The following is a 12,743-nucleotide window of genomic DNA, read 5'->3' as shown; positions in this document are numbered from 1 at the left end:
TTTTTTTATTTTAAATTGTATTCAAGTCCTAGCTTAAATGACAAAATAGTTTAAATTGTTAGGTCAAAAATCATGACCAGAGTTTAAATCACGGTTGATACTTGTGTGTGTGTTTCTAATAGTCATTACCCTTTGTTTCTATCTACTCGCATTAAACATGTCAACAATGCACATTCTCTTTCAAAAAATATCCTTCAATTATTAAGTGAGGGAGAGAAATAACCGTTCTTTAAATTCTTTTATTTAACTAGGAGTACTTTTGTGAAAACTTAATTAATGTACCTTGAATGTTGAAGAGGCTCTTACTAAAATACACAATAAAAAATTTGAAGAATGAGGGGCTATATAAAGTAATGATCCGTCAAAAAATGCATGGCACCAACCAACTTTGTTAACAAAGCAATTGGCCACAATCTGAAACATTTTGAATTATATAACTCAAAATAATTCCAAGATTGTTTCAAATTATATATCTGAAATATACATAAACTTTTATAAATTGGTGTGTTTAGTTCATTTGTGAACCACACCACATAATAATGAACATTTATACAATAGATGTGAATATTAAACTAGTTGTAGATTACTAAAACGGAGAAACCTGATAAGTTTAAGGTTCATATTGATGCCACAATGTCTGGCTTGAAAATCAGTTGGATCACATTAAGGGTGAACAATGTCGAGTATAGTTGCCCGCCAATAAATTCAAATGGGCACATTCAATTCACCTATATGAAACTCCAAAACGACGACGTACGAGCCATATTCTCTATATTTAGTTAGTATAGTTCAAATGGTCCGAATGAGTTAGGTAAAGGGTGTTGACCAAAACCAAATAACATGCTTTAGTGGTGGATGTTGAATTGGAATGAATCTCCTATATTTTGGTGTTTGGCAGATTATTATGCCGTGGTTCATAGGCATGAAGAAGAATAAAGTTAAAAGAGGTGTTCATGTATATGCCATTAACAAATGGGAGGAATTTTCCCCACCCCGACTTCAAGGGTACACATTTAGAAAAAGCACAATTTTTGGATCGTTTGAAAGTAAACATTTAGAGAAAAGCCCAACAAAATGTAAATACACACCAATCGGATATATAGTCCACAAATAGAAATGATCAATTTTTATGAGAAACTTGCTCTTTAGACACCCTTTGTTTGCTCCCAGGCACTCAAAATACCTCCAACAACATTAACTATTGTTTGCTGGTCAATGGTAGTTAACTACCGTTTCAAACATGTCATATATAGAAACCCATAACACATTCCTAGTTCTTATATATGACAGGTTTGAAACGAGGGAATATATATTTTTTATATTACATAAAAGAGAAATGCTAACAAGTGCTCTTTGTGCACTTGTTTAGAAGTTAAAAGAAAAAACTTTTTATTGGAATTGTTGGTTAAATATGTTTGTGATAGTTAGATTTTTATGTTGCGATTCTTTGTGTTGATTATGTATAGCTTTTTTTTTATAAAGAGAGAGTTATGTGAAGTTGATGATACTTTGTGTGTATTAACTGTTAAATTATTAATTTAAAAGATCAAAAATATAAAAATGTTGACTTTTTAATTATGTGACTCAAGCTAACAAGTTGAAATGAGTTTTTTTTTTTTTTGTGTTTTTGACTCGTGTCGAGTTTAGGCTAAAAATTATATTTGTATTAAACTCATGTCAAATTTTAAGCTGAATTAAATTGTATGGAGTCGAGCTGAGCAAAGTTCAACTCTGCTCAACTTATTTTCAACCTTATGATGATTATTTTGTATGGACAAAATCATATTTAGGCGAGTAACTTATTTGATTGGCTATTTTTAGTCATTTGTTTGTGTTTTAAGTAACTCCATGGATCCCAATTCATTGTCATTAATTGATGCAACTTTGGCTTGTTCTTATACTCTTGAGCTCCGGCTGCAATTCCAATTTACATTACATCACATACGCATAAAACATTAAATAGAGAATTAAGAAATCCATGTTAAATAGCAAGACTTTTTTGTGTTTCTTTTATTATATTTTGACAATTATATAGAAGGATGATTTGGTTGATATTTGAGGTGAGTGAAGTGATAACAAGGTCAGAAATAACAAACAATATTAATATTGGTTGTTTCAAAAATGTATATAAAAGGAAAGCAAGCAAGAGAGTGATATATATTTCATAATATTACAATAATAATAATGTAAATTGTGAAAGTTGCATGAAGGGAGCGTGAAATTGGGGTGTGATGATGAAACTTACAGAGCATGAACGTGATAGAGATGAGATGTAGTAAGTTAAGTATTATTTTTTTATCATAAAAAAATAAGCAGTGGATTGCATTGCACCCTACCCTTCATGTTGAATGTTCATCATCTCAGTAATTACTAGCAAACTATATCTTATTATCTTGTTTGGACTAAGCTAGAAGAAATCCATATATAATTTGTTGTTGTAAATAGTCAAAAGGTTGCTTAACATTAATTAAGATAGTATAGACTATGTAACAAATTATTTTCTTTAGTGCGCTATCTTGTCACTCATGGGGAACACAACAGTCTTCTTCTTTTTCTCCACCGACCCTCTTATTTAGCTGTTAATTCAACACTACATGTGTTATTGTGTTGTGTGGATTGTAATTTTGTTCTTTTTCAAATTTTGCATTTTCAACTTAGCAATAATTATTATTGGTGGGTAAGGTTGTTCATTTCACTTTCATACAATATGTAATGTATGTCGTCTAACACCAATTGATTGATTATTATTATTATTATTACGTACTGTACCCTGAATATGAGATGTCTGCATCTAATCTAATCTAATCTTTTTCCCTCCCTCCCATTCTTCTCAAATTCATATGAGTATAGTTTTAGTTAAGCTTTCTTATTCCTTAGACAGACAGTGTCATTGCCTCGTTGACACTAATGTTTAATCATTTTTCTCGTCATTATTGCTTCATTCTTTTCAGTGATTACTTTTAATTATATATCGTGTTAAATGTTAATGGTCATTGGCTTTTGACCTTATTCTTTTGATAAAAACTAACTAGGTTAATTATTTTGTGCTTGACATGAGGAATAAAAAGTGGCCTACGCATTGCACCTTTTTCCTTATAAAGTAGTATAAACACATTTCTTTCTTCACTAGAATCATGGCTCTTAGCTGTCCAACTTCCTTTTCCTAATTACTAGTATTATTTGTTTATTAGTAAGAATCATTTACTAGTAATGTACTGTATGAGTTGGTATTGCACGATACTGAAGCAGCAGCCTTTTTCTCTTCTTTTTATAATAATATAATATCTTCATGTATGATCACTGGAGATTTTATGAGATTATCAAAGATTCATACCGCAATCTTTCTCATCATTACTATGTCAATGGTTATGTAGCAGGCCAGGCCAGGCCAGAGAGGGATTCTAATTAACATTAATTTAATTTACTATCAATATCATATCAATGAGAGACTTTAGGCTTTAATCCTCAAAGATATAGTATGTCATCAAAACACTCATGTCTCCTGTTTTTCCCAAACTCACGGGTATCTCCTTTTTTTTTTTTTTTGTTTGTTCCATAGAGCCTACTGGCGGCAAATCTCACATACACAACACAGTAAGTGTCAAAAGTGTGGAGCCGCGTGTTCGAATTGACCTCAACATATCAAAAATGTCTCTACAGTTTTTTATCATCTGAATTGTATTTGCCAAACCGCACCTATTTCTTTTTTATTAGGTGTTCTGATATATGTTAATTTTAAAGAATAGTCATGTTTATCATAAAATTTGATGTTTCTTTATGGATATAATGAGATTCATCTTAAGGAATGTTGTCATATCTAATGTAATAGGAATAGGAGTGGTTGGAAATAATTGCTTGCACTTGTCCCACAAGGCACACTATTCATGTGACTTAAAGGTTTGGATTAACTACAACAACCTAGACTACATGAGATGAAACCCATCCTTAAATATGAGTGTCACTTTTATGTTTTAAAAGCAAAGCATTTATTTAAAATTCTTCTTGTTCTGCCTCTTGAGACAGCAAGGCCCATTATTCTTTTTTATTTCTTTAAGTTTGCTTCATCTGACAAGGTATGTATTGTATGTATAGTATTCATTAAGTTAAGCATCAGTTGAGGACATTAGCAATACAATTCTCATCATACTTTTTTTTTTATTGGTTATAAAGCTTAGCTAACTGTGGTTAGTATCATGTCTGTGTGAAGCATTTAAGAAATTGGAACACCAAACTTCATTCTGATCTCACATGATACTGAAAAACTTAAGATTTGTAAGTTTATTCTATATATTCTCAAAACATTTAAGGCTCGTCTAACTTGGCTTTCTATCCTAGTTATTCTGTCTGATTCTTTATTATCTGTTGCTTTTCTCTTTTAGAATTAGAACAAAGACAAAACAGGTTGAATAGAGATGAGATGAGCGATTTAAACAGTGAAAGATCAAAGATGTGGAACGTATACACGGCTTCAAACGCAGGTCCATCACATTCACAGACAGGAGGAGGAGGAGTTGATGAGGAAGGTCCATGGAAAAGCTTTGGGACTTCTATGAGTGCAATATCATTTGGTTTTGTTGCCACAGCCATTTTGATTTCAATGTTTCTAATAATGGCCATATTTGAACATTTGTTCAAACCCACACAACACTTTTCTTCCACGCCAGAATCTATGCTTCCAACTTATCAGGAACACCACTCACTACCAACCACAAAACAAGGAAATGCACAATCAGTAAGTCCCTTTTACTACCTGTTTCATGTGTTTTTTCCTTTTTTAACATATGTATAATGTGTATGTTTATTTATTATTACAGGTTCTATCATCGTCTTATGCATGTGATTTGTCGGTGTTGATGCCGGGGCAGCAATATCCTACTTACATTGCCCAACCTGCTCCTCTGCCTTGTCCAAGGGAAGAAGCTTATTGGCCTTCTCACCAACAACATTTTGTATTTAACAACTAGTGGTTCTAACCTACAAAATGTTATTAATCGATTTATCTGTATACATTATTAAAGAGACTAAGAGATTATTGGGATATATTTAGATATCTATAATGTAAGCCATGTTTCCATTTGGCTCTTCTCCAAAGTCAATGAGTAAATGATGACGGATGCTTTTCAAATTTATCAAACTGCAACACAGTTTTCTAATGAAGTTCAACAAAACATCCTTCATTTTAGTGTTAAGACTTCACCTGACATATTACGTTTTCTTGATACTCACTTTAACCACTTGTATGCCTCATTTCGCCTGTACTGGCTTTAAAAACCACCGAGAGTATATTCGACTAGAAGTTAAAATATTACACCAAGTTAAATATGAAAGTTGCTTCTACAACAATAACATTCCAACATAGATCTCTAATGTAGTTTACCATTTCTTGATCACCAAAGTTCGTCTACAATTTCCAAATCAATAATGAGAATAATAAAATAGACATAATTTTTTAACGTATTAAATTGATATACATCAGCTTTTACAACATAATTTCTCCAACTGATCTAATCAAAACAAGAGGAAGATCATTCGCCAGAGACCCATGGACTTAAATCAGCTAGTCATTTTTCTGGACTATAAAAGTCTACATTAATAGCGGAATTACAACAGTGGAAAGCCCCTACACTCCTTAAATAACTTACAACTTATCCCCCTTCACATCAATCTCTTCAAAAAATCTCTCCATTGTATGTATCTCTTCATGAACTTCACGTGTTTTAATCACAGTAAAAAGGCCACCCTACCTGATTAGGAAAACTAAAACCAATTATCTTGATGACGAATACCCTCCTTTCTTTCCCAACCTCTCCCTCCTAAAAAATGAACACTTAGTTCTGCTGATGAAGGCAAGAAAGGCCTAACGAAGAACAAAGTCAGCTACTGATCATCCAACGTGTCATCATAATCATCATCATCATCCGGTAATATCATAGTCAACAAAGAATACTTAACCCGTAAAGAAATTTTTCCCTTCTCAACCAAAAGTCTTGCTCCAGTGACAACCCAATAGCCAGGAGTCTCCTGCGGTCCTCTAGTCATCTCAGTTGTGTCAACAAATTTTAGAAGCTTGGGAGCTTGTACGGGAACAGGAGGGCCGCCCGGATAGACCGCTGAATTTATATTAACATCTGCTGGACGAGGAGGCGGCTTCTGAAAAGCCCCTGTGAAGTGTTGGCTAATAAGAGTGGATATAAGTCCAGACTTGGCCCCTAGCCCGGGAGACCCATCCCACTCGGGATGTTTTACCTCCTTAGCTCCCAACACAGTTGAGAATTTAAGTCTTAAGAAGAGTATATTTTTAAAGCCATAATTCTCAACTTGCAATTGTGCTCCGGTTACTATTGAAAGCTCCTCCTCAGATTCCACAGGAGCAGTGCACACATGAGAGAAATTCTTCCATTGAACCTTCTCATAGAATCTCTTATCATAGGACTTTCGTCTGAAGTTTTCATTTGGATCATCTTCAAGCTGGAAGATTTTTGGAAGGGATGAAAGGTGTTGCATATGGATGGCCAACCGATTGCTTTTCTTACCTTCTAGATAGAGACGGAGACCAGTCACTGGCCTCTTACCTACATCAACCTGTTATAACATGAAGTATTCCGGGCATTAGAATAAATGTTGCAGAACACAGAGAACCAAATCAATAAATGACAACAAACTTCGGAATGTCCAAGGTTAAAATACAGTGAATTGATGAATATGAACTATTAAATATGCTTAGTACTTCAGTTTTATATCGCATGAACTAAAAAGATGCATCTTTATTTGCAAGTCTAGGTTCCACTACATGTGAATATAAACAAATCCTAAAAGCTTCTTCCCACTGATTTAGTAATTTTCCTCCAACACAAACCAAAGGACACGAGCATGATTTATTATGATTAGACGAGGCACTTCCAGTCTGCCACTGAATACCTAGACGTCCAGATGAATAAAGATTTACCGGTATGGTGTTCACGTAGAGCCTTGGCCCCATGAAGCTAAACTGTAAAGATGCAGAGCTCCGTTGCTTCCATTGAGGACCAAGAGGAAGATCACTGAATACAGGTGCCCACTGCCTGGGAAGCTGGAATTCCAAGAATTGGTGGAGCTCTTCAATTGGTGGTTTATCTGTAAGTATCAATGCAGAATGATGAAACATTTCAAACTGGTTCATGTAATTTGCATATGATCAGTCAACAATGAAGGAAACAAATTTAAAAGAGGGTGATCCATGGGAATTTAATTTCATGAAATCAAAATTCAGGCTTAAATCTATATGAATTATAAATTACCATTCTGTAATAAGGGTGTCTGTATGTTTCAGTACTTAATAAGGTAATATTACAAAGCAATGCTTCAGCATTTTTCAAGTCCTTGTGGGAACCACCTATACACACTCCTAAAGCTAGCACACACATTTCTCCAACAAAATTTCATTTGGTTTTGGAGGTAGATGCTTAGTATTTTGTACAACAAAAAGCAAATTTAACTCCAAAATGAAATAAAACATCAACAAGCATTATGGGTTCCTGGGTCTGGTTGTAAAAACTATAGTGGTTCCTGATAAGTTCCTAATGATCTACTTACGCGGATCGATTCTCCCTTTGGGCGAGATATTAACTTGTAAACAACAATTGAGAGTCATAGTTAGCTAGAGGAAAGAGAATATAGATATGCTATATAGGGAATTTTACAGAAACTATAGCAACATGCTGTCCAGGAGTTGCGAAACTCCAAAAGAGAATGAACTTTTTCCAAAACTACCAAATACAAACCATAACTACCTCCTAACCCCCTACTTACATATAAGGAATACATAGTTTATTAATAATTTTTATTCCCGGGCAATTATATAATATAACAGCTTGGGCCAAAACAACACAGGCAACAGTTATAAATAAAAATAACGTAATAATGTCATTCACGTAGAATATATGCAAATAAAATTAGCAACTTTGCTCACATCGTAAATAAAGGTTTATAGCATGGCTCAAGAATCCACTCCCTGAAACTCCATTTAATAGAGAGGTAATTGGAATGAAGGACATTGAGATCACATCAGGCTCCAATTGAACGGTCTGCAACCACTGATTATGCGATAAATTTTTGTCATCACTTCCACCTCTCCTCTTGCAAAAGCTTACTATATCCTGCAAAAATAAAAATAATATAAGGACAACTACTATTGTAAATATAAATATAAGAACATACTGTTATAAATATATAAATATTCCGGGTAAATGTTCTAAGCATACCTCCTTATGTGAATAAGAACTTGATGGACTAATATTAGCAAATGTTAGTCTCTGCGTCCTGATTCCAAACTGTGAGGAAAATAAAATTGTTAGGGTATCTCCAACCTAACAAGAGTTGACGTGAACTAAAGTAACAGATTAGAGATTATCAGATTAGAGATTATCATTTGAAATCAATTAATTTGGCACAACTATTCACAAACCTTACAAATCAAAAATAGCACAAATTTTAGGGCCGTTTGTTTTAGATTATTTCAAAATCATTTTTGCTGTAAATAATTTGGAAATTATTCTAGAGACTTTTAAGAAAAGTATATAAACCATGGTTGAAAAAGCATTCAAGTTGAAAACTGTGCATCTTAAAATAGTTTACATTAATATGGTTGAAAAAGCAAAGACAACATAAACTATGTTTTTCTCTCTCTTCTATTAAAAATGAATTTCTTCAAAAGCTAATGAAAATAGCTATTTCATTTTCAACATAAAAATTATTTTGTTCAAAATCATTTTTTAACAAAATGATTTTTGAGAAAAGCTTACACACAAACATAACTAAAAGATCAAAAATGATTTTTAGAAAATCTTAAACTAACGGACCCTTATACTCGCACACTCCTCATTCTCCCATGCAAGTCATTGGATAACATTTTGACCTCACGGTAACAATTTTTTTAATAGCGCATCCCCAGACTGTACCCATACCTCACATAGTTTGTGCAGTTGTCTTTTCCTTTATTTTTCTATTGTTTAACAATAATATATACAGATCCAAAAAAAACTTTGTAAGAAAATCAAATCTCAGAACCATCCACTCGGAAAAAACTATATTCCGAAGCTTCCATGAAATAGCAACACATCTACATTGCAGGCTGAATAACAAATTGTTCCTGGCTCAAAACTAAAAGCTTTTCCTCTTAAACTTCCACTCAGTTACATGTTTTCTTGGATCTAGGTCTCAAATTCCTTGCTTAATTCCAGAAAATTCAGGGCCTCTAATATATAACTAATAACCTACATGTGGCTGAAAGTCTCAAACAAATACTTTGAACCCCTAGTTGAAGTCTCTTTGGGGCAGGAAAATCACGTGGGAAAACTGGCACGTACAAAGCTAGGTACTGTTTTTATTATTTGTATTTCATTCTTATTGTGGAAGTACTTTGTGATAAAGAGGGTCTAGTGGCCAATAAATGAAGAGATATTCTATCACGAATTGTATCTTTAGTCATAATCTGTATAAATAAACATCACACACAGAAATGTGAAAGAAAAATGAATAATAATGATTCTCAATATTGGGATTTTTAACATATCCTGAAAAGGAAAAGCATAATTTCACAAACCTTTTCATTTGGGAAAACTTGATCAGAAGCTGAGCTATATTGGCCATTGGCATCCAGAAACCTTTTATCTGCCATTTCTTTCAATTTTTTCTGAACATCGGCAGGTTGGAGAGTTGATGAGTGCTGCTGCTTTAAATATATTACATCTTTTCCTCCCATCTTCATACCAACAATAACATGGGTGCCAAAGGTATCGATAAACCTGGGTTAATTATGAAAAGCAATCGATAAATCTGGGTTAATTATGAAAAGCAATAGTTGGCAAGAGTCTCGAGTCCAAATAGGATTAAAAATAAATGGGAGCTGGGTAGAGAGTTAATCCTAATTGAATTAGATAACCCCTAGGACAATCAATTAAAGTTGCACTCTTTAGTTAGCCTCAAGAGAATTGTTGCATTAAGTCAATACAAAGATTGAACCTGTAAAGTATAAACTAAATTAAGACTGAAGAGAAGATTACAGTCCAAAACCAATCCTAATTTAACTAGAACCATTTATCAAGTATCATATTCTAACTTTAAATGCAAAAAACAACTGAAACCCGAGGAGATATGTCAAATGCCCAGCTTAATCAGAATATGATAAAGCAATAATAAGGTAAAGCATAAGTAAAATTATGTTGACATAACAAAACTAAATCTAACTGAAGAAAACACAGATAGATGCAAAAATACTGGAGAAAGAAGTTTACATGATACACTGCAGTTATATAAATCCTGGAGCATAACAACAGTAGATATAATGGAGATACAACTCTACGTGATACAATGAATCAGTTTAAAGCGAGCCAAATGCACATAGAATTTCAAAATGTCAACAAAAAAAATTATTCACAAAAAGAAATTTCATCACCACCATTAATTTATAAATAAAAAAACAAAGAAAATATTCCATTCTGATTCTTCAAAACTATTGAGAAATATAAATGAACAGCCGTTATAAATAAAAACAGGTTCATGATTCCAAAATGAACTGTGTGTGTGTATTGCCTAAATATGACCTATCAAGGAAGGATTACCAACAGATATCAAACACAATTTCGTTCAGTTTCATCCTACCAGTTAAGCCGACCCTTGTTGGCTACATACATCAGAGTGTAATAATACTTGGCTTGACATGGAAATTGAAGATAGTTTCATTCACCATTTATTTATAAAGATTACATTAACAAAGCTCAACTCACCTTGCTAATGCAGGTGGGTCCCATGATGATGGAACAGCTTTCTTAACATGATCGCAAAGTAGCATCTGAGACTTCTCTAATGCAACAGTGTAAAGTGTAATTAACACCCCATCAAAAGCAAGGGTCTTGGTATGCGCTGCATCTTTCTGCCAACTCCCAGAAAATTCAAACATTGAATTGAAAAGCCCTGAGGGAATTTTGCCAGTCAAAGACAACTCCTGATTGAACTGCTCGGTCATCTGAAAAGAAGCAAACCCTTGTTGGCTTTGGAGGGAGGGTGAGTGTTAAAGCAAAGCAAAGCAATTAGGAGATTCTGAAAACAGAAGGAATGAGCTGCTGAAAGATTACCTGTTGAAAAGACAAAACATCAGACCTGAACCTGGTGCGTTCACCTTTATCACATTTGATTAATTTGGAAACATTTGGTAATGAAACTCCACCAGGTAAAACCACCTCTCTTACATCATTATCTTCATCCATCTCAATCAAGCGAGAATGAATAGAATTAGAATTAGAATCACCTTTACAAAACTTGAGCCTTATATCAGAAGATATATCGTATCCACGACCAATGGATCCAATTGCAATCTCAGCAGCTTTATGAGCTCCATCTTCATTTTTAGGTGCCATACTAAGTAAATAACTCTCACTTCACTCATATCATATCATATTAATTCAATAATAAATAAATTAGAAAACTTAGCTAACACATAAATAAATAAATAGAAATTAACAATCAATAATAGTATTAGTAAAGTTTCCCAAATTGTGCATAGTGTACAACACACAAATTTGATGTCCCACACCAACAAGACATGCAAAGATAAAAACATGTTTAATTTAGTTAAGTTAAAAATTGCAGATTTAAAGCAAAGAAACAAACATACATACATGAGAGTGCAGCCAATTACTGTTTGCGGATCGTCTGAGAGATTTTCGCAAACCCTAAACCAAAAATTAGATTTTTAAGTTTGGAGAGAGAGAGAGAGAGAACAAATGAAGCCTGTGAACTCAAGAGAGATAACAACACAAAAGTAACTACAAGACAAAGACTCATCAATTTTAGTACGTATTTTATTTTATAAAAAAAGGTTGAGTTTTTTTTTTTAATGAACTGGGAAATGCTAATTTGGACCCACTCCTGATTTCTAAATACTACTAGTATGTTTTTAACTTTTTATGCTTAATTTAATTTATTACACTTTTCATTTTTCAAATTGTTTATTTTATTGTGTGATAAATGAACTTTTTTTTAAATAAATAAAAATAATCATAAGATGAGATGAGTAATGCTCGGTTGACTTTTCCGAACTCATGACTAATACTCAAAAGCACTACCACAAAGTACCAACCAACATAACAATAGTTATATACTGGAGTAATATTTTTCTTTTTCGAGAAATGCACGAATATCCCATTACATTTTTGAGTTAAATATATTTTTAATCCCTATAAATATATTAATTTTTTGTTTTAATTCCTATAAAATTTTCAACCAACACTTTTGGTTCTTAATTTTAAGTAAATTTTTGTTTTTTCAATGACTTGTGCATAAATGTATAGGATATTGTAAAAATCACTTCAAAAAAATAGAATTTTTTAACAAAACTTAAATTAAATATGAATTTTTTACAACCAAAAATATATAAATTCATATTTAATTCATATTTTGGTAAACAATTCCAATATTTCTTAGGAGAGATCTTTATAATATTATAAATTTTTATGCAAAATTTTATTCAAAAATATGAATTCTACGTATCAACTTACTTTAAAGGATTGACCAAAAGTGAAGATAAAAACTTTTGCTGCAGACCTAATAAAATTAATAAATAAGGATAAGGACGATATTTTTATGCTTTTTCAAAGGAAAAAAATGATATTTTTACAAAAACATCGCTATCAAAAATAAATTAGAAAATTTCTTAAAAATAAATAAATTAGAAAATATAAATTTATTTTCTCTCTCTTGTTATATCA

The 12,743-nt window shown here is 32.6% G+C and overlaps 2 protein-coding genes across 23 annotated transcripts; one reads left to right on the top strand and one right to left on the bottom strand.

The window, feature by feature from the left end:
- The first annotated feature begins 3,936 nt into the window (after positions 1-3,936).
- Positions 3,937-5,134, top strand: LOC146943325 (uncharacterized). 5 transcript variants are annotated; one of them, XM_085747805.1, is made up of 4 exons: positions 3,937-4,073; positions 4,208-4,272; positions 4,380-4,732; positions 4,815-5,134. In XM_085747805.1, the coding sequence occupies exons 3-4, from the start codon at positions 4,418-4,420 to the stop codon at positions 4,962-4,964; spliced, it is 465 nt and encodes a 154-aa protein (XP_085603931.1). In that variant the 5' UTR covers positions 3,937-4,073; positions 4,208-4,272; positions 4,380-4,417; the 3' UTR covers positions 4,965-5,134. The 5 variants fall into 5 exon arrangements, with proteins under 5 accessions (XP_085603931.1, XP_085603932.1, XP_085603934.1 ...); XM_085747806.1 differs by having other exon boundaries at positions 3,945-4,073; positions 4,171-4,272; XM_085747808.1 differs by lacking the exon at positions 4,208-4,272 and having other exon boundaries at positions 3,959-4,073.
- Positions 5,135-5,379: 245 nt separating this feature from the next.
- LOC146943324 (MAC/Perforin domain-containing protein) lies at positions 5,380-11,757 on the bottom strand. 18 transcript variants are annotated; one of them, XM_085747788.1, is made up of 8 exons: positions 11,651-11,757; positions 11,112-11,417; positions 10,764-11,002; positions 9,581-9,782; positions 8,241-8,309; positions 7,949-8,135; positions 6,947-7,113; positions 5,380-6,582 (listed from the first exon to the last, which is right to left on the bottom strand). In XM_085747788.1, exons 2-8 carry the CDS (start codon positions 11,391-11,393, stop codon positions 5,878-5,880), a joined length of 1,851 nt encoding a protein of 616 aa, XP_085603914.1. In that variant the 5' UTR covers positions 11,394-11,417; positions 11,651-11,757; the 3' UTR covers positions 5,380-5,877. The 18 variants fall into 18 exon arrangements, with proteins under 18 accessions (XP_085603914.1, XP_085603925.1, XP_085603924.1 ...); XM_085747799.1 differs by having other exon boundaries at positions 10,764-11,111; positions 11,285-11,417; XM_085747798.1 differs by having other exon boundaries at positions 11,285-11,417.
- Positions 11,758-12,743: the final 986 nt, after the last annotated feature.

This window comes from Medicago sativa, chromosome 2 (assembly GCF_051527215.1).
Source record: "Medicago sativa cultivar Bolivia chromosome 2, Bolivia_mono, whole genome shotgun sequence".
Taxonomy (NCBI): domain Eukaryota; kingdom Viridiplantae; phylum Streptophyta; class Magnoliopsida; order Fabales; family Fabaceae; genus Medicago; species Medicago sativa.
The sequence above is the reverse complement of the archived record's forward strand: the minus strand, read 5'-3'. Positions and strand labels throughout refer to the sequence as shown.

What these genes read in the sequence shown, in the direction of transcription:
- LOC146943325 (XM_085747805.1), top strand. Translation starts at nt 4,418, where the DNA reads ATGAGCGATTTAAACAGTGAAAGATCAAAGATGTGGAACGTATACACG. An exon ending in AACAAGGAAATGCACAATCA is followed by an intron (nt 4,733 to 4,814) that starts GTAAGTCCCTTT and finishes TTATTATTACAG; the next exon opens with GTTCTATCATCGTCTTATGC.
- LOC146943324 (XM_085747788.1), bottom strand. Translation starts at nt 11,393, where the DNA reads ATGGCACCTAAAAATGAAGATGGAGCTCATAAAGCTGCTGAGATTGCA. An exon ending in ATGTTTTGTCTTTTCAACAG is followed by an intron (nt 11,003 to 11,111) that starts GTAATCTTTCAG and finishes GCTTCTTTTCAG; the next exon opens with ATGACCGAGCAGTTCAATCA. An exon ending in GACCCACCTGCATTAGCAAG is followed by an intron (nt 9,783 to 10,763) that starts GTGAGTTGAGCT and finishes TAATTAACCCAG; the next exon opens with GTTTATCGATACCTTTGGCA.